Source organism: Aulonocara stuartgranti, assembly GCF_965226115.1.
Source record: "Aulonocara stuartgranti genome assembly, chromosome: 16".
Classification (NCBI taxonomy): Eukaryota; Metazoa; Chordata; class Actinopteri; order Cichliformes; family Cichlidae; genus Aulonocara; species Aulonocara stuartgranti.
This window is the reverse complement of record NC_138952.1, coordinates 22,736,105-22,760,780: the sequence shown is the minus strand read 5'-3', so window position 1 is coordinate 22,760,780 and position 24,676 is coordinate 22,736,105. Positions and strand designations below refer to the sequence as shown.

The following is a 24,676-nucleotide window of genomic DNA, read 5'->3' as shown; positions in this document are numbered from 1 at the left end:
ACGGCACTCACTCTGTTTTAGATAAGAAGAGAGGGTGTGTGTCAAGTCATTACTGGACAGGAAAAAGGAGTCTGGAGGATGGGAGAGGACACGCTGATCTCTGTGAGTCAACATTTCAGCAGATATCGACTGAATGTGCAAGCTTAGGGTGATTTGCCTTGACTCACCCTGCACTTTGAGCTCCTCCTGCTCGATTACAGACCGCTTGTCTTTAAAGTACTGCGTAACCAGATCCTGCAGGTCAGCTGGACAGCCTGGTTTTGGCTCAGAGGTGGCCAAGACATCTGTTATTGTTTTCTTTTTCTAAAACAAAAACAAAACAAACAAACACACAAGTAAGAACCCCAGAAGCAGCCAAATGATAGCGCCACTTTAGCCAGTGCACACTGTTGTAGTTGATATTTGCAACACCAGGTGTCGCCACTCCCACCTTCCTCTTTTTGGGGGGTTTAGCAGACTTTTCATCCTGAGTCTCCTTCCTTGGAGGGATCATCTGCTCGTTCTGTGACAACAGTACATGCAGAAAACACAATTCAGGCAATTTATGTTAATGAACATTTGAAATTCTAAATACAAATTAAAATAAAACCTAATAATCCTCCGATGTAAAGAGCACATTTTATAATAAAATTTAAATGTGTCAAATTATATTATATTACAGTAAAAGTACATCAAAATGTCCAAATGCTAGGAAAAAAATCAAAGGATTTCAATTTCCGTCATCAGTTACTATGATAATTGTTTTTAACACTCTGGTTTATTCACTGTCTCAAAGAATGAGGGTGTATGTATAAGTATGTGGTGGACATTTATTTTGAAGGTGTTCCATTCATCTATCCTGACTTCTTTCTTCTTCCTTGCCAACGACTGTTGAAATGACCATTTGTGCCTGTGAACTGGTTGACTACAAAATGACAAGGACAGGCTCAGTCTTTTGCCCTATTAATATGATACATTTTCTTACACACTCTATACTGTAAAAACATCAAATAGGCAGCCTTTGTAGAGAAAGGACATAACAACCTGCTCATTATTTTTCTTCTTCTTGGCTTTAGCAGGCTTCTCTGTTACAATCTTCCTCTTCTCTGGTTTAGTCTTTGTTTTTTCTGCTGGCTTTTTCTTTTGTTCCGTCTCCTCCTCCTCCACCTCAGATGCATCTGGGAAACAGAGGGAGAATTTCCTCATTAAACTGGCAAAAGAGCAAATGCGTCCACACCTCAAACTATATTTAGTTCAGGTGAGGAACAGGAGAGACACTGTCAGCAGAGTAAAATGGGCACATTTAATGCGAAGGATTTGCAAATTGCTCTTTACAAGTTTTGGTTTTATGGGTTAATTTGTAACTGTGCACACTATGACAAGAAGAAAATTGCTAAGAAGGGCCAACACCACGCTTGTTTAGTTTGATCCTTGGGCCAGTGATCTGCAAAGTGTGTTCAAGTCTTTGGGTTATTCATCAGATGTGGCTGCGAGTGCACGTTTCAGTCAGAACTACACATCTAAATGCTACCTGAGGTAACAACAATGCAGCAGATCTCAAACAACGCATCTGGTTATATTTAGCCTCCCTGTTGCTACCACTTCTCTGTGCATTCCTCACATCTCATGCTACGGGTCACGCTTAGATCTTTTGGCATTTCTGGTTTCTTGGTGAAAAGCCTTTAAAACAGCTGTTGGAGTGAAATCAGTAGTAAATCAGAGCATTTTCCTGCAGTGTCTATCCTAAATGTGCTGTTTTATCACACTGGTGCCATTGCACTTCTTCCTGTGGCTCTGTAATATCGAAGACTTTTTTTGAGCCAAAGCTTTTACATGGCAGTGTTTCATTACTGAAAACTTCACATCGCTCGGACTGTGTGGATAATAAATAAGGCACATGCTACCTCTGCCAAATCCTGATCATTACCATCAAAACTCCTTTAACCATTAACGTGAAAACGAGAACTCTGGTGTGTATGTAAGCTGACCTCAAAGTGATTTTTCATTGGACAGTTTGTGGAACTATGGTCAGCATTTTCCAGCACTAACCAGTATATGTACTTGCATCTTGTCATCTTCTACTGGGTTCAAGGTGCTTCACATATGTAAAGGATTCAAAGGAAATAACAGAGCTTGCTATCCAATGTATATTTTCTTTACTTGATATATACATTTATGTTGGCTGTTCATTCTCTTCATTGCTGCTGGGAGGCTTTTATAATGAGGCATTTACAGAAAACACATTGAATTTGTTGCCAAGGTTACAGATTTTTAAGCATTACAACTTTTACCAATTCGGAGCTACAATGCTCTTTGAAGCTGAAATGAAAGAAGGGGCGTGTGGATATGCTCATATAATACGGCTGAGACACTTGAGCATGTCTCTGATCTGCCACAGCGGGTTTCTGCTCCGGGCCACGAGAACTGACAAAAGGCACACCGCACGCGAACAGTTGACCAAATTTTCTGCCTTGTTCTCTGATTTCCCATTTTACAATCAATTTTGCAGTGGTTACCATTAACTCCTTCCTCACTACTGTGTGTGTGTTTTAAATACAACTAAATATTTTCAAGGATCCTTTAAAAAGGAAACTCTACACGGCATCATTGATCCATCTTGCTCTCCCTTTCTCTCAAGGGTCTCTCTCAATCATTCAAACACCACACCCATTTACATGTTATCCCTCACAAGACCTTCATTCATCCTTGTTTTGTGCATTCATCTGTCCAGCAATGCACTCCTCCATCTGAAAGACCACTCCCACTATTAATGGACCAAGCCAATCATTCCCCATCCTACTCTTCTTGGCTCTCACCCTGTTCTCACACTTGCACTGGACGGTTGTAAGGACAATGCCGGAGGATGAGGGGAAAGACAATTAAAGGCAAAGTTAATTACAGAGGCAAGGAAGCCTTTATGACAAGATGCTGGATGTAAATGGACCATAATTACAGCAAAATCCAGGCCTATATATGAAAAGGGGACGCTCTACCTGTCCCATAACAAGTAAGTGCTTTACTTCCTTTTGGTACAGCTAACAGCAATCTGAATCTGGCACTGGGTTAGTTAGGAGGGGGACTAGAAGTACACTAGCTTGTGGTCACCTGAGACTGGTTTGTATCTCTTCCTGGCTTCATGTCTAAGGTGAATGTAATAACTACTGAGCCCTAAAGCACGGCAGCTAAACTGAGCTACAAAACACACCATTGAAACCAGCTGCAGCTTAAGTAGGTCCCCCTTGTGCCACTGCAATACCCCCGATCCACCGAGGCATGGATACCATAAGACCTCTGATAATGTCCTCAAGTATCAGCTGCCAGGACTTTAGCAGAAGATCCTTGTAAGTACTAGGACAGAGCCTCAAGATGGTGTGATCGAACTGAGATCTGAGGGATGTGGAAGCTGAGTCAACTTCTTGAATTCTTTGTTATGTCAAAACAAACAGGATATACCGTCACCATGAAGACTAGTTCATGGCCTACAATTTTCATGTGGGAGATGTATGTCAAAGTAACATGACCCAAGGTCTTCAGCAAAACATCACGTAGATCATTATATTGTTCAAATCTGACACTTGCATGTCCACTTAAAGCAACTGAGGTGGTTGGTGACAGCCAACAAGAGTACTCTGTGCATTCTGTGGGTGAAAACTATGATGCTCTGTGTGACCTTTATATCACAGCCAGCCTTCTCTTCCTACACATATTTTGAAACCTTGAGCCTCTGTCATCAGTTCAGCAGTCATCTTTTCTTGTATTAATTTTGGTAGCACTTGTGGAGATGCCCTGACCATGTTTTCAATAATTTTGTCGCTGGTCAAAGTCATTCAGAAAATTATGCGTGCATATTTGTTTCTGCTTCAGGAACTGATGATGAACATTTTCAAACTTTTCAAATTTTGTTCATCTTGTGAAAACAAATCTTGTAATTATATTGCTTTTCAATTGCTATTATTTCCGAATATTTGCGCCGTCCACAAACAGGATTTATGTGCTTAAATTTACTTAAAAAATGTAGCTACTTATTATCGATGCTAGAAGTTAACCAAACCCATAAATGAGCAAAATAGTTCTGACATATTCATGAAAAAAAAAAACCTATACAAAAAACTAAAAAGAAAAAACAATTTCCTAATCCAACAAACATTAGTATTTACAAAAAGCCAACCATGCAGTAATTTCTGTTCTGGCTCATCCTGTACTTTTAACATTTTCTCTCTCTCTCTCGTATTTATCGCTTTAACATTTTTTTCTTTCGCATGATGACATTTCTACATTTCAATTCATCCTTAATGAAATGCAAGATGAAGTATGACAGCTAACACAAGGACATGTTGAGGTTGTTATCAGAAAGTTGAAAATTAGCTAGCTTCTTCAGAGCACTCAAAGTGTTTAGGTAATATTTCCCATCTTTATAGTGCACTGGTTTTCACAGACTACACTAAAAAAAAACTTAATTCAATACCTTAACTCTTTCCCCCTTTGAATGCTTACTATAGGTAACCCTTATTTCTCTTTTTTAAACTGAGCTGTTTCTGTCATATTTCAGGCCTGCTTTCAGAACAAAATGACTGGGTGTGTATCAAAATTTAGTGAGGGTGATCTCTGACTATACAGTTTATTAAAATAAGATAAGATAAGATAAGATAGAACGTTATTAATTCCTCGGGTGGGTTCCTCTGGGAAATTCGATTTCCAAAAAAAGCACAGCAACGACCGAAGTTACAGTTACAGAATTGTTATATATATATATATATATATATATATATATATATATATATATATATATATATATACATATATATATATACACACACACACACACATATACATACATACACACACACACACACACACATAAATACAGAGACAATATAAATAAAATATACGAAGGGGATAAATAGAATAAATAGGAATAAAAAATAAAAATACAAGTGAATTGCACATTTCAAGTATTGAGTCTATTGCACTGTTGACTATTTACAAAGAGTATTGCACAAGGTATTGTACAGTGAGGTGAAGAGGCACTACAGCTTAGTTGTTCCCCCCTCCTTTGTCCTCCTGTTTCCCCTCCCTCTCCCCTCCAGAGAGGAGTTAAACAGTTTGATGGCGTGTGGGACAAAGGAGTTTTTAAGTCTGTTAGTTATTAGGGATACCCTTGGAAAAACCTGGAACCTGTTCCAATAGTTGTCAAACAAGGTCTTTATTGATATACATTGAGGTGTCAAAACTTGTCATTTACGGTGCAGATGAGTTCGTCAAATGTTAGGAAAAAGTTAGGAGTAATATTGAATTCATAGATTGATTCCAAATGAAACAACTTAGAAAAAGATGTCGGACATAAAATTTAGTGGTCTACATAAATTAATTTCATGGTCACATGAAATTCTTAAACTCAGTTCAAGAAAAGATCCTGGAAAGGAATATATACCTCAAGTGAACTCAGTGAATGAAGGGAGACTGTGAGGCCACTTCCATCTACACCAGATCAGTACAAAAATGATTATTGAATATAAAACTTCCTATAAAATGAGTGAGGAGAAAAAAAACCCTCTCAGTCTCAATCATCATCTGAAAGAGGTAATTATCTTGAGGAACCCCCAACTCTCAATTGCCTTCTTGCCACAGTCAAACAATATGGCGGAGTAACGATTAAAACGCATGCTTTCAGATGAATGGAGCACAGTAAGGTTACAGCTCACATAACCAGAGATCAGTGAAAGCTAATGCCTGTGGAGCAGAATCACATGCAGGGGAAATGGGGCTGCCTGGTAATCTTTAATGCCCGATCAATATGGATGACTGGTCTTAAAGGGTGGTCAATGGCGCTGGCTGAGGATCAATTGACTAGCTCCAGGAAACAGTTGATTGTTTCAATTCCAGACAAATGGCACCCAGAATTACTGTTACTCAAGTAAAGCACCCCGCCAACAGAACTGCATAAAACCGAGTTGGCCATGAACCCAGAAATGCTCAGTTTAAAATGCTCAGTTTTTATATGTTTGAATAAAAACAGCACTTTGTCTGATCCCTCTTCATAATCCAAAGTATTTACTCTTTTCACCATACTCCAAACCCAATACTTCCATTACACAGTAGAACTTCCATCCCCACCACCAAAGACACTTTGGGGCAATTTTCTTGTAATGTTCATGTTTCTATAAAAACAATAAGACACTTTCCATGAAATCAATTCGGGACATGTTGAAGTGATCAATAAGTTATTTCAAGGCTGCTTGTTAGGTGTTGGGAGTTGTGTGGTTCGGTGGGTGAGCGGGCACAGCAGTTATTGGTTTTGAAAGCCAACAACTTCCTCTTTAAAGCCACAATTTAAATATATGTTACCATTAAATCAATGGGGACTTTAGACAGAAGGCTAAAAATGAAGTGGACTGGTCAAAGACAGCAAATACCGAACAGGGACTGGTGTTCTGCCTCAAACACTTCTGGCCTGTTCAATCAGTGCATTATCCCCAACACTCGAACGTTTGGGTACACGCTGACATTTTGTTTGCAAGTAAAAGATTGGATTGTAGAACTAACTAAAACATGTGGACATATGTCTCGAAGGGGTTTGTTAGTACATTTAACCTTTTGTCAGTGGCAGGAATTAAATATCGCCAGGAGGAGCAGTAATGGGTGCACAGTGAGGTTGACAAAGATAAATTCTCCAGAAATTTTTACAGTTGTTTAGGTCTACAAAGCAAGACATGCTTCACAACCCCCCCCCCACCCACACACACACACACTAGCTCACGAAATCTGGATCAGTAAATGAAAGAACAGCTACACCCACACACAATCTGGTATTTATTGCCTTCAGAGGGAACAGATGTTCACCAGCATTCAAGGCAGCTCGACCTTTACATAAAACCAGCCTTAATGTTAAGAGAACTCGGTCACCAGTATGTGGGATATGTGTGTTTGTGTGTGTAGGAACGATCACTGTCATGTCTTATCTGACTCAATTACAGAAAAAAAAAAAATCAAGTGTCTAATTCATTAAAGAGTCTTTACTCTGACCTCTACTGTCTCTTGTCCTAGAAGAGTGGTCAGTCATGAAAAATGTTTAATTACCTCATGTCAGCGAGGCTTCATTTTCAGTGCTAGCAATTGACTGACTGATCTGTGTAGTTTAATGTTCAAAGTTATTCTGAAAGACCAACGTGCACGTGTTTCAGTGAAGCCAGTCCTGGCTGGCAGAGAGTGATTGTAGCTCCAGAGGATATTGCTAATCAGAGATAGGAAGGGTATGTAAATAAGGCAAAGCTTTTAAGCTTTTACGAGAACCAAATGAGAAAACCTCTTTTGAACCAGGACCACATACTGCAACCTATACTGGTACTGTACTTAGTTAAAAATCATTTATTGCTTCTAGATACCTCAGTGGCCGGTATCACAAGGGCGATCTTTACATTTATTCGATATTAATAATCACCATATATATTAATAAAATACTGATTCGGTGCACGAGGAATCTAGCATCTGATCTCAGAATGAGGGTAGGGGGCTGTCTGTCTGTCTGAACAATCCTGCACTACCACAGAGTCTCGTTGAACAAAAATGACTCCAGAAGGACACGGTTTACGTCACAACTAAATAATGTACACTGTATTTTATGAAACCACTGGCTACTAAATGGCTGTTGTTTTGCTCTCCGCAATTATGGTTACCATTTGATTTATTGATCGTTTACTGTTATGTAAGAAGACCACCCACAAAAGCTAAACCATAAAGCAACACAACTCAAAACAACGATTTGGAAAGAAGACACCATTAACATTATTTAGGATAGTAAGTGTAAAATGTGAACTCACAGCACAGTGCTGCATTACCTCATGGCCCTAGAAGGGTCTACTACACTCTCTCACTTTAGTTGACCAGCATCACAATAATTAAACTGACTTAAATGCAGTCAGATAGGTATGTGATATCAAATGGCACAAAATGTATATAAAAGTGAAGAACTATGATAAGGCTTATGTCCAAAAGCATTTTAAATTAACAGTAATTCAAATCAGTCACAAAACAAAACATTAAACGCCCTTCATGCTTAAAACATTTAGCATATGTAGCCTAACCACACTCATAATCATAAAGCACAACAGTTGCATTACTTGTGACGAAACTGATTTACAGACTCTTCAGCACTCCGCACCCCTCCATCTAGCTGGCTTGCAAAATGTATAATTTCTCAGTTATACCACTCTTGAAGTACTGTGCTCTAGCCAAAACACACACCAACCATACCGAATATGAATTATAGAGTGCTGTGCCAGCTTGACCCTGAAAACTGAAGGCCAAAGAGGACTCCAGCACTCAGACTGATCCAGCCTCCCATGACAGGTGGATATAAAATGGATGTGAGCTAACTGGTGAGAGTGAGCAGCTGAAGCAAGGGCGTCAAAATTAAATTACCCGGGGGCCACGGACCAGGTTGTATTGCCAAAAACTGTAGCCATGTAGGGTTCCATTATAAAAGAGCTGTCTGTAAAACTAGCTGCTCAATATGACTGTGCAGGGTAAAAATGGATGTTTTTAACTGTGACCACTAAAGCAACTTAAGTTAAGAGTCACCAGCCAGAGAAAAGGTTAGAGAACAGACAATTTGTTGCTTCTCATGCAGCACTCATCCTCGGTCTGGGTAACAAACCCCTCTCCATATACAGAAATGGGGCAGTAATGAATCTTAACACCGAAAACCATATTTTTAATCCAACAAACAAATACCTGTGACTTTTACTGAAAAATGATCAGGGTACAGGCATGAGACAGACATGACAAATTGCCTCCAGATAAATGGAAAGAAGATGAATGTCCAGAATCTCAAAAGATGTGCTAAAAAAAATAACTAAACTGTGTGTCTGAAATAAAGTTAAAGCAGTCCACTCAAAGCGTCATTAAAAGTGGCATATATGTGACAAACCTCACCCTTAAGGAATTTTTAACACATGAATGGAACATGCTTTCGCTCATTTTCCTTCTCGCCTCGGCAAGGTAATGTCTAGAACAGTCCAGGGCTGTGCCGCATGTGTGAATGCAGCTCTAGTTTGGAGGCCAATTACACAGCTGGTTGGATAATACCAAGGAACAGGTGAACAGTCATTGTTTTTGGTCTGTGGACAAATTAGCTGCAAAGATACTGCCTGTATCTGCCTGTGACCACTTGTGGCCAGGACAAGGTGTTGTGAATAAGATTAATTTTAGGAAATGGTACTGGTCTATTGTGAGGGCAGCCAGTGCCCTCTTGGGTAGAAAGGAGTGGGCAGGAGGGGTGCAGGCATGTTGCCCCCGGTGGTGTTCGGATAAACAAACAGAGGCACAGCCACATGTGAGGCTGCCAACTTGCCTGCCAGCGGACTGTCCTCAACAGGGCAGACCTGGCAACCATTATTAAGGCTGACTTTGGCTCTGAGCCACAACTGAAGTACCGAGGTATTTTCACATGCCTGGCATTGTGTGCGAGTGTGCTTAGACATCAGTAAGCATGTGCTGGTCTAGACACTGTGTGGGCACTAAAGAAAGCACAGCCTGGCTCGTGTCCGTGTGTGTGTGTAAGTGTGTGTGTGTGTGAGAAAGCAAGAGAGTGAGAGCAAGAGAGAGCAAGTGAGGCGTTCCGGCCCCATCGCTATTAATCAATTGAGTGCCAAGGGCAAGGAAACAGCAGCACGTGTCATGACTCGACTTGCACACATTAAAAGCACCGTAGGACGGGACGGCAAAAGGAACAAGAAATATGTTAATGCTCATGTCCAAGGAACACAGACCCCAGGCCATCATAGAAAATATGTGCCAAAGCTCACTAACTCACATCAGACCCTCTGCATTTATCTGAACCTATTCAAGATGAGTTATAAACTTTCCCTTTAGTGCACAAACTCAATTCCTTCCATCATTCAAATCTGGGCCTCAGGACAAATAATATCAAATTATAATAGGATATGATAACTTTGTAGTCGTGTTTATTGCAGCACTCAGCTTTCCAATTTTTATCTACACTCCCAAACAGCTGTGCTGAGGTTTTATTGTCCTTTTCTGTAGCTAAATGTCAAGGGAAGTACAAAAGAAATGCATTGACAGCCCAGACAGCTTCATCTGTCTTCCTAATTGATACAGAGAAGGCATCAAGAGGAGGGGGGAGAGTTTGAGATTGTCACTCACTCTGTTTCCAGACCAAGGGCAAGAGAAAAATACTTCAATGTGGACACCTTCCTTTAAGTGAGCCAGCACTCTCACAGTGATTTAGTATCTGAAAGATGTTATTGGCTAAAGTCTGAACTAGTTAAAGGTTGTCTTTTTTTCTGTTTGGTTTGTTTCTTCTTGCACAATGTTTGTCTCTTATGTACCAGTGCTCACCTTGTTTAGAGCCTCAAAGTTGCTCTCGGGCCTTGATGAAAACAAGCAGATGCTGCCTGTCTGTGTGCTTGTGTAAGAGCAAGAGCTACTGAGAAAAATAAAGACTCTCACTGCTTTTCTGTTCAGTATCAGACTTTCTAACATGCACCAACGAAATATATGAGAAGGTATAGCTGTCTTCAAACAGACATACTGAACCCCACCCCCCCAAAATAAAAAATAAAAAATAAAAAATCTGTGGGCACTTTAAAATTTTAAATACTTTTTCCTCAAAACACAAGGCCCTTCAGTTACTAATCTAAAAAGGAAAGGACCAAATACTATAGAATAAGGACTGTTCTTGCCCACAGGCAGAACTTGGGCCTGAAAAGCAGAGCTGAAGAGTAGCGAGATGACATCATCTTTCACTAATATGAACCTGATTGCTTTCTGTGTCTCGGGTGAGAACATACAGAAAGTTGGCCGGCAAACAATGTTTAACTTATGTGATTAGCTTTAATAACACACACGCACACACGGACGCGCACACACACAGTATCTAGATATATGGTCAGTAATCACTGTCCTACTTTATGGAAACATTTAGTCCATTTTATCAGCCAAACTAACAGCAGTTGCTGTAAATGTGCTAAGAGTAAGACTATGAGATGACATAAGCTGCACGCAAAGTAATGCCAGGCGCAGGCCTATCTATTTCAGTAACACTAACTGTTATGACAAGAGACCCCTTTGACTTTGGATTAGCTCATCAAAGCTTATATGATCTGCATCACTTACAAAAGCAACACAATAACCACTTGTACTGTAAAAACAACTCATGACCTTGTTTAACTTCTTTCATGCCAAGCATGTATTTTTCTTTTTCACCAATGTTCAGCTGTCACCTCCAATCATTTCCTATTTCTCAGCTTTTCCAGCTCCACGACAGACTTCACATACCCCATTGGTAAAAGCAGCAACATTTCTTCCCATCTTCGAGGTTGTATAAAGAAATACCTAAACGGCTGTCTTTTAACCTAACCAGGCTCTGATAATCATAATTGAAAAGGACAATATGCCAAAGAAGAGAGAGAGGTGGAAGGGAAGACACACAAGAGAAGGCCTGTCCTGTGATGACTTGCTGTTTCTGCTCAGCATTTTGGAGGGGGAACTACAGGTAGGATGATTTACTTCATATTGGATTTGCATTTATTTTGTAGTTCACTCTAGCTCTTGTGAACTCATGAGAAGAAACTGAAATTAAAGCCACTGTTTTTCTGCTGTGTTTGTTGAACCAGGCGAGGGATGAGGTAATTCCTGTTTTGAAATCAGAGCAGACAGATTCAGGTCTACTGAGGACCCACTATGGTTTCAGCAGACAGAAGATGGTGCTTCATGCCCTGTGGAGAGACTCCCTCTGGGCCCAGCAGGACCACTTACAGGATGTGTATGAAAGACCTAATGCTGAGGTACTAACTGCCAACAGAAAGAATGTAGACACCATCTGGAGGAGATAATCAAATTTAATGAGATGGATGCATTACAGTCTGACAAAAGAGTGTCTATTACTGCTGCATCATTGCACACATTTGTTAAATTGCAGTACAGGTGTTGCATGTTTTGAATCCATCCTTCTGCCATGGTTACAAAATCTGTAAGTGAGCACTTTTTCAATTAATTTCTACCACAGCAAAGTGGACTGGGTGGCAGCAAAAATCTTGGAAGAAGCTCATCAAAAATGCCTACTATTATAATGTGGGCAGAATAATTCTTGTTGCTTTTACATAATAACAGCTTTACTCATCAGATTTACATACTATGTTGCATTTTGTAAGCACGGATGATTGTCTTGTGGATTCGGTCTTGGTTTCAGAACGGCAACAGGAGAGAGCTTTCTCCCTGTGGTTAACTCTCAGCAAGTCAAGGTAAACTAAAGTTTTACTCTTCATGCCCATTTTGTTTTCCCTTCCCCCCCCTCTTAGCTCAAACACTTGGTGGAAGCCCACGAGCATTCCTCAAAACAGATGATGAAGCAGCTTCAGGAGGTTACCCTCTCTCACTCTGAGGCTCTGCACAGGCTGGAGGAACAAGAGAAAAGCCACAGGGCTTTGATCCACAAGAGCAACAGCCTTACCACTCTGCTGAGGCAGGACAGAGAGAGGTTTGTGCAGCAAACCCAACACATGTAAATGTATGCCCAAGCAAAGACAACACTGATATTTTATATTTACACTCCCATGCTGGCCTATATTGAGGCTAGGCTTATAAAAATATCCACCAATTCCTTTCAGGAAGGGAATGTTACAGCAAGCTAGGAAAGGCTAAGGGATTAAAGTATTTCAGTACATTGGAATAAGACCTGATGGGACGGACCTGAGCTCTGATGTACACTTGTGAAGGCTTAAATTCTTTTAGTCTATGTTGGTCTGTAAAGCTCTTCATGGCAGAGTGAGTGGCTGCTCCATCTCAGCATTTATATATACACACATATGACCTTAAGACAGTACTTAGGAGTTACTCCACTCAGACACAGTCCATTACGTTCTGGACTTGGTTAGACTTTGTGGCCAACCTGGCTCAGCTCACTCCCCCTTGTAAACACATAAACATGCACTCACTTGCAATTACATGTAGAGGCTAAATTGGCGCTCTCATGTCCCATTCAACAGCACAACACAGTATAGGCTAAAGGTTTCTTCTAAAGTAAGGAAATGTGCTGAGGGTTTGTTGGTGGGTAGAAATGTTCCCTTACCAAATAGAGACCGTATTTAGATGTGGCCTACGGGTGAAGCTAGGTCTAACATAAAGGTGGTGACTGGTTCTCCCATGCAATTTAAAGGTCGTTTTGTCGAAGTTCCCGGTTGTCTTGGTTCATGTACCTCCAGCGTCCACTCTGTAATCTAGCTATGTAGAGACTGGACCCGCACTGGGCTTGCAGCCTTGGAAGGAGACTAGTTGTCTGCTTCTGCATGCCAAACTGAAAAAAGGCTTTTACTGATCCACCACAGGCATATATGCAATTAAAGACCAAAAATAGTCATACCAGTAGAGCGATTAAGTTCACTAGAATTCTCTCTCTTCAAACACAATGTGGAAAGCTAAAAACATATTCACTTAAAGAGTATGTGGTTCATCTTGGCCTAATGATGATTAATACATGAGTACATGGCATGTCTGTGGTGTGTCTGTAGCCCCGTGTGACGCATTTATTCCTGAGTGTTCATAACATACAGGTTCTTTCATCTCTTTGCCCGCTCTCCTTTCTAAATATCTAAAACATCATTCTTTATTAAATAATCTAAAGCATAATCCGACTGAACACACACCTACGCTGTCTTAAAAGAATGATCTTAAAAGAAGGAGACCATAAAAAGGAGCAAAATAGCTAGCTGCCTCTCCAGTGAGTCCCTCGCGCCCTGGTCAAGTCTCCAAATTCCACTGTCATGGGGAGCAGCTAGTGCTTGTAGTCCTTGTTCTGATCTGCAGCCTCTGTGAGACGGTGGAGCTTGAGCTCATTCATCTGCAGGATCAGACTCTGGAGAAGTAGGCGAATGATGGTGGAGGGCCACGACAACAGTGAGACGGGTCAGCAAGCCAGTTGGCAGGGAATGACGTGATGGAAATTATGAGTCTGAATCACCAAATGTTCTTGGCCAGGAATTAAAATACCTGGATACACTGTCCAACTAAAGTCTGTGTGGGAAACACTGGTTATTGTCTGGTTCACTTCCTACCCTTGCTTTTAGGCTCTATTTGTCAGTTAAAAGAATACTTAACCATTTTGATAATCGGTTAAGTGTTTCCGTCTGCTTTTAGGCTAAATGCTAAAATCTACCTTGTAAAATCTTCTGATTTTGTAGCATTTTACAGCATCAAAATTTGCTCTACTCTTAAATCCCAGTGGTGAATCACATCGGATAGAGCCAGATATTTGATTTAACACAGATTTTATGCTGGTTCTTGACGCAACCCTGCCATTTATCCAGGCACTAGGAGAACACCAGTTTCAGACTCCCTGAGGATGGGTTTTCTGTCTCTGGCTGGTCTCAAACTAGGGATGTTTAACGTGCTGGGTATCTGTCCAACTGCTGAATTATGTATTCCAAAGATATAGTTTGTCTAAAATGCACAGGTTTCTATTGCCCTTCTTTGCATTCCTGACTGCACTTCAGCTTCTTTGAGTTTGGCTTAAATAGGTTTGAGCTGAGTTAAATCTTGCATTTATCCCCTGGGTAAACAACATAAGGCACATGGTGATACGCTTGTCCCTTTCATCTCTTTCCCAGTCCAGTCTTTTTTTTCTTTGCTTCTTGCTTTGCAGATGCCTAAATATTTAAACAAGAATTTCCACTCTTACTTCAAATCCTCTTCAACTATCTTTCAATCTCACTCTGTTTCTTCTCAAAGTATATGCTCCAGGCCAAGAAAACCACACGGCCTGGCTAAAAATCGGCACCCCTCACTTTTTTCCCCCCCTCGTTTCCCTGGAAAAGTAGCTCCACCAGGTGCCATATGCTCAACAGATGACTTGTTTTAGCCATAATTTAATACAGAAGATTCAACACACATCGTATCACCACTTTGCGCAACAGTATGTGTCAAAGGACGATTACATCTTCACGTCACTATGCCATTGCAGCAATCTGGCTGTTCCAACCTCAGCTATCAGAACATGCTTTAAGACTGTGCGTATTTTCTATGGTTTATTACTGGGATGACAGCATCTCAGCATTAACCGCACACACATGTTCAACATACAAGGGACATCAATGCTCTCATCTGTCCATTTCAGTTCAGCATCACAAACTCTTCATAGACTTTACCCAAAACCACTCTTAGAGCTATCATGTTTTCACTTAACAACTGATGTGGCTTTCTCATCAATACATCATCAGTGAGCACTACAGATGCAGGAAAGGAATGCACATGATCTAAAAAGGATTATTTAAAACAGCCCTATGAGGCTGTACACTTTAGTCCTTTGGGTTAAATTCTCAAGTTAGCTAAAATACTTTCATCCTAACATGTTCATGTCATATGCTCAAAGGGACAATGCATACATATAACTGTTCCATGTTTATCACCTTAGATTAGGGTGTTAGCTTATATTGTTTGCCAATTAGCACTACAGCCCCCCCCCCTCCGCTATTTCTTTTCCTGTGTTGAAATGCCAAAGGAGGAGGAGACTAACCAGACGGGAGAGCTGAACAGCGTAACTCTATCAAATTAGCATATCAACAAGAATTACGTCAACCTGAGTATCTGGTACAGTTTTGGTTTTCTTCCTTCATTCTTTGTTTTTCTAATCATTTAGTCCATTTTAGCATCATAATAACATCCGTTACCAAGTGAAAACTGTGGCCTCGGGTTTAAAGACGCTGATGTGTTTTGCAGCTGCAGCACACTCAGCTGCAAACTGTTTAAGTGAGTACTGGGAGTCCTCCTGGGATGGTGGCGCTTTATCACCTGCTCGATGCCTTCCTTCCTCGCAGCTTCTATGCCTTCAAATCTGGCTACAAAATATACAAAAAGTAATAGAGGCAAGATCAAGCCTAGGCCAAAGTTCAACACACACAATAAACAGGTCCAAATTATTGCCAAGAAAGTAAACACGTCTTTCAGTTCAAGGGTTGAGGCAATGTATAGCAAGGAGAGGCAAACCCTGGTTTTCTCTGTGGAAAGCCCTGCAGAAACCCTTGGGGAATCTGCATTGTTAGTCTACATACCACATGTAGACTTATTTAGTAAACTCAAGGCTCCTCAGTGCAACAAAAACCGCAGGAGGGTAAAACATTGGTCTGCTGCACTACAGCCTAGATGAAACCAGCATTCAGCCTAAAACTGAGGCTCAACTATCAGTCTCAACCCCTTTTTCAGGACTCTGGCAGAGAAAATAAAAGGCAGGCGGGAAGGGTGATATCCATGTAATTGGCACACACTGTCCAGTCCCTTTTCTTAAACAGCTTGACTCCAGACGGTGAAACTGTGATCCCATTAGCGCTAGCATCAGAGCAGAGCCTTGATGCCCAGTCAAAACAATGCATCTTAACTGGTTAATCCAGCATCAGCCTCATGTGTAAAATGTCTGTAGACAAAAGGAGTTGTTTGATAAATTACTATTATACACAACTGGAAAGAAACTGAATAGCCTCTTCTGTTTTTAATTTTATTAATTTAACACTGGCTAAAATGTAATTGCACTGGCTGCCAACTCAACAAAAAGACTTGAAGTTTTCACAAAGAGGAGAAGAGGAATATTTGTACTTCACATTTGCTTTCAAGCCAAGTTTTTCAGGTCATAATGAAAACTCTTTAACTAATGAGGTATTGTATTACATGGTTAATAAACAAAAAATTTTCAGAACTTCATATCACATACATGCAACAGATGTGCTGTTGCAAATGAGACCCGCGGCAATCCTTGTATAACGTTTTATAGTTGTACGAAGAACTGAAAATGTTATTCCTGTATTACCTGAATTACTAGAGAACCAAGAGAAAAGCAACACAATAAACACGGCTGTGCCAAAGCAGAAACCCGCAGATGTTCTGTTCGTCCCTCACTCAAACGCATTCGCCATCTGCCTGCTCAGCCAATGAAGTGTCAGAAGATGTTCATAAATTATCAGGATCTGGCAGTGAATCAACTCAGAGAAGAAGCACTGCCCCGATCACGAGCTGTTGGGCCCATTTATTAGCTATAGTGAGCAGATGAGGTCAGTTATTCATACTTTCAATTTTATTAAACATTTAGATAAATGAAGGGAAGAAAGCCAACACCGACTGACTAAGCAGCTGCTTTTCTTTCTCTACTTTCAATGTGCCATTTATATGAGCGCTCTTAGAAAAAAGAAGGATTTGTCAAATGTGACAGCCTTAAAAAAGAAGAAAAAGAAAATTATACCTCTGCATGAAAATAGGAGCTAAGAAAACAGAGGAGAGTGCTACACTCGGATAAGAGACATATTACATATCGGCATTTCTTGTGTGTGTGTGTGTGTGTGTGTGTGCGCGCGCTCTTTTAACCCCCAAATATGAGTTTTCAAGAACTGGATGAAATGCCAACTCCTCCTCTATGTAAAAGAGGACCTCATGAACTCTGATATGGGAGTTGGTATGTGCATAGATATTCAAAGGAATGAGGAGGATCTTTCTCACACAAGAGAAATATCTCAAATCTCTCTTTCCTGGCAAAATAATTATAAAGGTCATGGCAAAAAGAAAGTTTGAATCTTATAGTATTTAGTATATAATACAGTATAAGTATATAATTAAGATAGTGTCACTGTCTTCCATGGAGGTAGAAGTAGTTGAAATGGTTTTACTGATAAAAATGCAAAACACAAGCAATGCAACTTGGCCTGGCTTTTGATCATTTCAATATTACTTTGATCAAAAGTTAAAGGTTCTTTTAAGTGTTGTAATTTCCAAAGCATATCAAAGCATAAAAGGCCACTTTTGATAGTGAACATATTCTAAGATGGCAAAGGTACCTTAATTAGCCAATAATAAATCATCATACGTGCCTAGACTTGTAATCAACCAAATCCTGTGACTCCACTTTGGGTATCCTCCCAGTTGGGCAAGATCTGTTTCCCACTAAGGGGCTTCAAGTAAGGTGTGAAGTTTTAAAACTTGGAAAATTGACTTTCAACTTTAACTTTCTGCATTTTGGTTATCAGATTATTTTCATTTCATTTGGGTTAAAGGAAAATAACTGTAAATCTCAGACCCAGAAATAAAGCAAAAAACAACAAGGCTGTGTGTGTCTTAGGTGGCTGCTTCATGGAATTTTTTTAAATTAAAATTCTGCTTGTGTCACGTTAATTACCCAGTGGCACAGTACATTTTATAATGACCACTGCAGACCAAAAACGTCTGATGACTCGTGCTTAGCTGCTGCCATTTTATCAGCTACATTTCATTAAAACAGAGCCTAAGACAAGAGGTCTATTAATCCTGCAGTAAAAAAAGAAGAAAAAAGTTACAATTTATGCAATTAAGGGCAAACTAAATATTAGAAATGCCACTCTGTGTTTTAATAAAACATGATAATCTTCTTCAACAATAAGTAATCACCATTACAAACCAAAAACAATTAGAAATGAAATGTTATCAACCACAGCTATCTATGCCTTTAGAACAGGCAGCCACAGTTGCCATGAAGCAATTAAGGGATTAAAGCAAATACCAACCAGGCACAGAATACAGCCTTACATCACCAAGTTATGCAACTTGTAGAGTCTGTTATGAAGAGGAGGTTGTGTCTCTAAATGGAAGACGTTCACATGTTAAACTATGACACAAATGATTCGAGATGGATTCTCTGCTGACAGAAACAGCTTAAATATTCTTGTGCATTGCACACACATTGCATGTGCGATTTCTTGTTTCTATACCTGACCTGTGTCTAAGTAGTTTCAGTGGGGTTTAATTTGGCATGCTTCATATAAAAAAAAAAAAAGCTTGTGAACATAAATATCTAAAAAGCGAAGTTTAAGTGCACCTTTTTGCCTGTTTTCTAAATTCTTGTGAGACTGCGACATGCCTCATGAGGGAAAAGGCCTCTTTTATTTGAGGCCTACATGAGTTTGCTCGACAGAGGGGAAAAAAGAAAGTACCACCACAGGTTTATTTAGCAGTGAAAAACATTGCAAATAAATGGAACAAAATCTATATTTTTTTGATTTTGTTTAGCACAATCATTTAAAAAGCTTAAACATTAACACCTATTTATTATCTTTTTCATTCCTGTGACAGATGAGACTAACTGCGAGAATAAAGGAGTATAATCACGCTATACTGAGCACGCAGTTCACGACTTGAGTAATCAAAAAGAAGATATAGATAAAGTGAAAGTTGATGATGGCATGAGAGGGAAAAAAAGATTGGCATTTTCATAACTAGAAGCAAAAATGTAGAAAGAGAAAATAACTCACAAAAGAGAGAATGTGTTGAGGAGAGAGAAAGAGAGGAAAAAAAGAGGGACATATGGATGCAATTGAGGGCCGATGAACTGATGATGTCATCTCCCAGTCAGGTTATCGGGCCTCAGGCAAAGCTGCTACAACTCACAAAACATGTTTTTTCTTCTTGAAGTATATTCAAACTCCAAGCACACAACATATAAACTGGTCTGCATGCTTATGGGACACGCCAAGGCAGGTTAAGAATTTATGTAGCATGGTTATGATTAAATGTTCGGTTAAACTAATCCTGCAAACTGAGGGTGTTATCCTTGCAGATTGAATGGTGATTGAAGACTTTTCTTTGCGTGCGTGCACACACACACTCCTTCCCATTAGCCTCTTTGGCATTGCTACACAATGACCTCATCTGCAGTGGGCTGAACTCCAGAAAAAAAAGACACACACACAAACACACATGTTCACACACACACACACACACAGAAGTAGAGCCTGTACAGTCCCATATAAGGACTTGCTGATGATGTAATGGGCGCCACTGAGTGCGAGAGAGTCTCTGTGCGGAGCACTTCTCATAATGTTTGGTTTTCCGGATGGAACGTCCACATCACTGGGATCTCTGGGAAAGGGAGAGGTAAAAGAGTGGAGGCAATTTATTTTTTGAGGATTTTTTTTCCAAAAAGAAAAAAAAAAGGACACGGGCCAGCTGAACTGCACAGGTAGGAACGAAAAATTTTTTGTTCTACAGCAAAAAGATGCAGACATGCATTTAGAAACGTTTCCCAATTTAAAACCCGATTTACAACTGCAAGATAAGCTGATAAGGATAACGTAACTGTTGGCTAATTCTACACAGATTAAACAAAGAGATTGCTTTGCAACAGAGCTGTTCAAAAGGTATCCAAGGTGTTGATTTAGATGTAGAAAATTATTTTGAAGATTTTGCTTTTTGCAATTTTCTGCATTTAAAAGGAATCAACACATTACTCAAAGTCAAGAGAAACGATATAACAACTCATCAGTGAATGATCTTATTAAAAACAGAAATACTTAACAGCGAGTTCATAACCACCCATTTGTTCCACTTACAACTATTTAAACTGCACTAATTAAACTCACTCAAAACACACTCCAAGATTAAAGTTGTAAGAGAAACATCTTAATTAACAGCGCGCTTTATTCTTTTCACAAACACAATGTTCAGTCTCGTATTTGAGACTTAACATTAGTAGCCTTATATTTTAAAAAATTAAACAAAAAAACTCATTAGTTTCAAGTCAATATAGAGGATCTGGAATTATAGACAGGTAGAGCTAAATGTCTGGACTACACTGTCACTGTTTTTAATGTGTGCTTGTTTTAAAAGATTCTGCTATGTGAACTGTGGATATACCTCTAGAGTGCAAAATAGCATGACACAAAAAGTCCAAACTCTCCCATTCCGAATAGTAAAAATACACCGGTGACAGATCACATTGGAGCATATGTCTCATGCACTAAGATGACAAAATACACAGTATGAATTAATGCTTGTACAGAACTCGTGCGCATCTGGGGGAATGTGAGGAGTGACAGCACTTGGTAAAAGTAGCCAGTCTGTAATTACTTTAAGAACAGAGGGGAATTCCTGACTCTCTTAGCTTAAAGTGGGGTTTACATTTGAGGTGCACAGAAGGAGGGTGATTGGATGCAGCATTGAGGGTACTCAAGGGTAAAGAAACTTCTTAATTAACCAATACTCCCTGCCAAGGGACCATCTGCCATGTGAGTCAAAACATCCCACAGAATGGCTGTTGCTTTGAAAGAAACACACAAACATAAAGAAATATACACACATGTCCTCATGTTGTACATTTCACAGGAATACACAGATGTGCAAAAAAAAAAAAAAAAGCCTCCTTTGCTTCTGGGGGAAACTGAGTGGGCAACAAACTGTTATTCAGATTCTTCTGAAAAACAAAATAAATGTTTATGCTGGAAATACACAACTTAGGACATTTTGTGAGTTCAAGAGGTTAGCTGTAAACATAAAAAGTGCCCTTTGGGGGCTGAAATGAGTCAGTTACACAATAAAACTTGGCTGCATTATTCTGTTTGACAATACATTTCAATTCTTTTCCTCTGCAGACTCAAGCTGTTGCTTAAAAAGGAAAGAGAGTACCAGGAAATTAAAGAGAAGAAACATGAAAGAGAAGCATCCATTCTAAAAAAGGAGCTGACCGAGCTGAAGGCTTTTGCACTGCTAGTTGTAAAGGAGCAAGAGAGACTGAGCAAGCTGCTGGAGGAGCAGAAACGCTGTACCAAAGAACTGACGGCTATCACTGACCATATCAAGCAGAGGCTTAGTGCTCCTAGACGAAGAGCAAAGGTGGGGGAGGAACTAAAATCTCTGCATATCGAGGTTGAGCGCCACAATCAAGTTTCCCTCTTCCACAAAAGCCAGAACAAGATGACAGCCCTAAGCCTCCTGTCAGAGGTCGAGGTACTGAGGAGAAGGGTGGTGCAAATGGAGGGAAAAGACGAAGAGCTGATACGCATGGCGGAACAATGTCGAGACCTGGACAGCAGACTAGCGAAGGAGACCAGCAACTGCCGTAGCCTGAAAGCTGAAGTGGATAAACTCAACAGCAGAATTAGTGAACTGGACAGGATGGAGGAGGCTTTAGGCAAGAGCAAACAGGACTGCAGCATCCTAAAAAACAGCTTGGAGCAAGAGAGACAGGGCAGCAAAATGCTTTCTGATGAACTTGACACTTTAAGGCTAAAGGTAAGAGATCTAGAGGCCGTTGAGAGCCAACTGGAGAAGAGTGAAATGGTCGTCAGACAAGATCTTGGCAAGCTCAGGTCACTTACTGTAGCTTTGGTGGAGGACAGAAAAACTATGGCTGAGAGACTCCGACAGGCTGAGGAAAAACTACATAGGAAGGAGGGCAAAAGAAACGAGCATGGCAATTTGGCCACAATGACAGAAAAGCTGAGAGAGGACAGGCTGCAGGCACTGAGGTCTCAAGTGGACTTGGAAGAAACAATAAAGAGCATAGCAAAGGAAAAAGATGATCTCCTGGACAGTCTGAACAAAGAGGAGGAAAGAAACAGAGAACTACAGAATAAGGTAACTATAATGAAGAAGAAGTTACAGGTCTTGGAGAACAGGAAAGAAAAAGAGGACAAATACTCATACACCTCTATTCCAAATAACACTGCCTATTACTGCCAAACTGAGGACAACAAAGTTAAAGAACTGACCCGTGAGTTAGAAATGCTGCAAAAGAGACTCCAGGATAAGGAAGTGCTGGAGGGAGAACTGATGAAACTGGAAGAGGACTTTGAGTGTCTTGAAAAGAGGCTCCATGAGGAAAAGACGAGGACCCAAGCTCTAACAGAGGAGCTGGAAGTGACAAAGAGAGAGCTTTCAAGGTACGAGCAGGCAGAGAAGCAGGAGGTCAACCAGGAGCACCTTCTCCTTTGCCGCCTTCAGAAGGAGCAGGTTAAATCTAGACTCCTAACCAGAGAAGTAGACAGCCTGAAAGAGAAACTCCAGAAGCTGATGGGAACAGAAGAATCCATCTGCAGGATGCAAGTGGATCAATCCGCACTGCAAAGAAAACTGAACCAGCAAGAAGCCAAGAACAAAGAGCTGGCCAGAGAGATGAAGGAACTTACTGGTGAGCTAGACAGATACAGACAAATCAATAGTGTGAAACCCAGTGCCAGCAAACACACTGCAGTCCATGATCAGACCACCAGAGAGGTACAAACTGAGCCTGCACAGAGCCTGCTTCCTGACTATCGGAGGCACAGCAAGAAACTAGATGAACAAAATGGTGACACAGACCCAAACCATAATGTAGAGATCGTCAACAAAAGGAGCTCTCCTGTCAACAGCCTTAACAGCTTAAACAGTACAAATAACAACCTAAGCCAGGACAGCAGCCACTCAGGGACAGAAATGCACCCAACAATTAATGGAGAAGTTATGATGTTAACACACACACCAGGTCAGCCACTGCACATCAAAGTAACACCGCATCATGTCCTCAACACAGCAATGCTCGAGATCAGTAGCCCAACTGGAGAGACAGCGTCATCATACACCAGCACAGCCCTAATCCCGACGAGTGGAGCTTCACCTAAGCAGAGAATTACCATCATCCAGAACCCTAAGACCCCCACTTCCAACCCTGACCGTGCCATCTCCCCCCTTGACGGTGCGAACATGTCTCGAATGTTGAGCCCAAATTGCTCACGCTCTGTCACACCCGACCACAACAGCTCTCCTATTCAGATCGTAACTGTCAGGAGTTGCTCTCCGGAGCCAGCAGAGGTTACAGATCAGACTATTTTCTGCAAGACACCTGAACAGCAGAACGGCTGGTACCATTCGAGGTCCAGTACCCCTGACTCAAGTCCCAGTATCATCACAACAGAGGACAGTAAGATCCACATCCATCTGGGGAGCCCATATTTCCAGCCCCGACATGGTATGACCCACAATTTCCCACAGCCCGTTGGGCCATACTATGTTCGACATGAACAAAGAACTCAAGTACTCACTAACGGCTGTCATGTAAAAGGTGTTGGAAAGATTACAAGTAGCATCACTATATCCCCTGCTAGCTCGCCAGGATCATAATCCTTAAATGTTACAATAAGCAGTCTTTGTATTTAGGTGAAATACAAATATATAATATGTATTTTGCAAAAAATATGTCCTCAGTCATCATTTTAAACTCTACACAACCAAAATAATTCTGCAAATGCAAAAGTATTTTGATGTATTTGAATGTTTCGTCATGTTTGTTTAATGAGAGCCTTTGTAAAGCTTACTTTATTTGATTACTGTCTCAAGATTTATTGACTTTAACAACCCTTCATTGAATGTCAAGTGCCTGTCTAAGACATAAATGAGATGTCAGTGTTTCAATAACATTCCTTTTTTCCCCTTGTTCATTAAAAGTTATCTTGTTTTCTATGTATTCATACTGAATACTTCTCAGAGGAACTGGGTCGCTTGCCAGTTTAAATGCAAAACAGCTGGATTTGGGAAAAAGTGAGTGCAAAACAGTGCTTTGATGTTTGATGAATTACTGGAAGAAAAAAAAGCTTTATATGTTTGCTGAGCTGGGTTCGACTCAAAAACCTTTTTTCCCCCCTAATGCAAGGAAACTTGGAACACTTGGTGATGGAGGAGGTGTCCAGGTTTAATTGTGAATTGGCCACTAATTTACTTTTTAGTAAATATTATGAACTGTAATTGTTATTATTAGCATTTAACTAATTTCAAAGTGACAAGTGATCCAATTAAATCATTTAAAAAGGTTTAATAGATACATTTCCACTGCTTTCCTGTGCTGTGAAAACAAGCAAGACCCCGCAAAGTATTCAGCATGTGCCTTCTCCTGCCACACAAATATCCCAATTTATAGATTAATGAG

At 40.4% G+C, this 24,676-nt stretch overlaps 2 protein-coding genes across 3 annotated transcripts in view; one reads left to right on the top strand and one right to left on the bottom strand.

Moving 5' to 3' along the window:
- The window catches only part of cmss1 (cms1 ribosomal small subunit homolog), a 29,329-nt gene that overhangs the window by 2,254 nt on the left and 2,399 nt on the right, over positions 1-24,676 (bottom strand). Inside the window, exons 2-5 of the mRNA XM_082509087.1 lie at positions 1,024-1,157; positions 431-502; positions 168-303; positions 12-71 (exon numbers count right to left, since the gene is read on the bottom strand). Coding sequence (XP_082365213.1) covers positions 12-71; positions 168-303; positions 431-502; positions 1,024-1,157 — 402 coding nt within the window. The remainder of the gene's footprint in view (positions 1-11; positions 72-167; positions 304-430; positions 503-1,023; positions 1,158-24,676) is intronic.
- LOC309691438 (filamin A-interacting protein 1-like) lies at positions 52-24,571 on the top strand. Of its 2 annotated transcripts, XM_082509085.1 has the most exons (5): positions 52-102; positions 11,360-11,491; positions 11,613-11,783; positions 12,297-12,475; positions 21,369-24,571. In XM_082509085.1, the coding sequence occupies exons 1-5, from the start codon at positions 79-81 to the stop codon at positions 23,872-23,874; spliced, it is 3,012 nt and encodes a 1,003-aa protein (XP_082365211.1). In that variant the 5' UTR covers positions 52-78; the 3' UTR covers positions 23,875-24,571. The 2 variants fall into 2 exon arrangements, with proteins under 2 accessions (XP_082365211.1, XP_082365210.1); XM_082509084.1 differs by lacking the exons at positions 52-102; positions 11,360-11,491; positions 11,613-11,783; positions 12,297-12,475 and adding an exon at positions 19,237-19,960.

Coding starts and splice junctions, on each gene's coding strand:
- LOC309691438 (XM_082509085.1), top strand. CDS start 79: ATGGGAGAGGACACGCTGATCTCT. Junction 103..11,359: donor GAGAGGACACGCTGATCTCT/GTGAGTCAACAT, acceptor TAACCTAACCAG/GCTCTGATAATCATAATTGA. Junction 11,492..11,612: donor TTTTGGAGGGGGAACTACAG/GTAGGATGATTT, acceptor TTGTTGAACCAG/GCGAGGGATGAGGTAATTCC.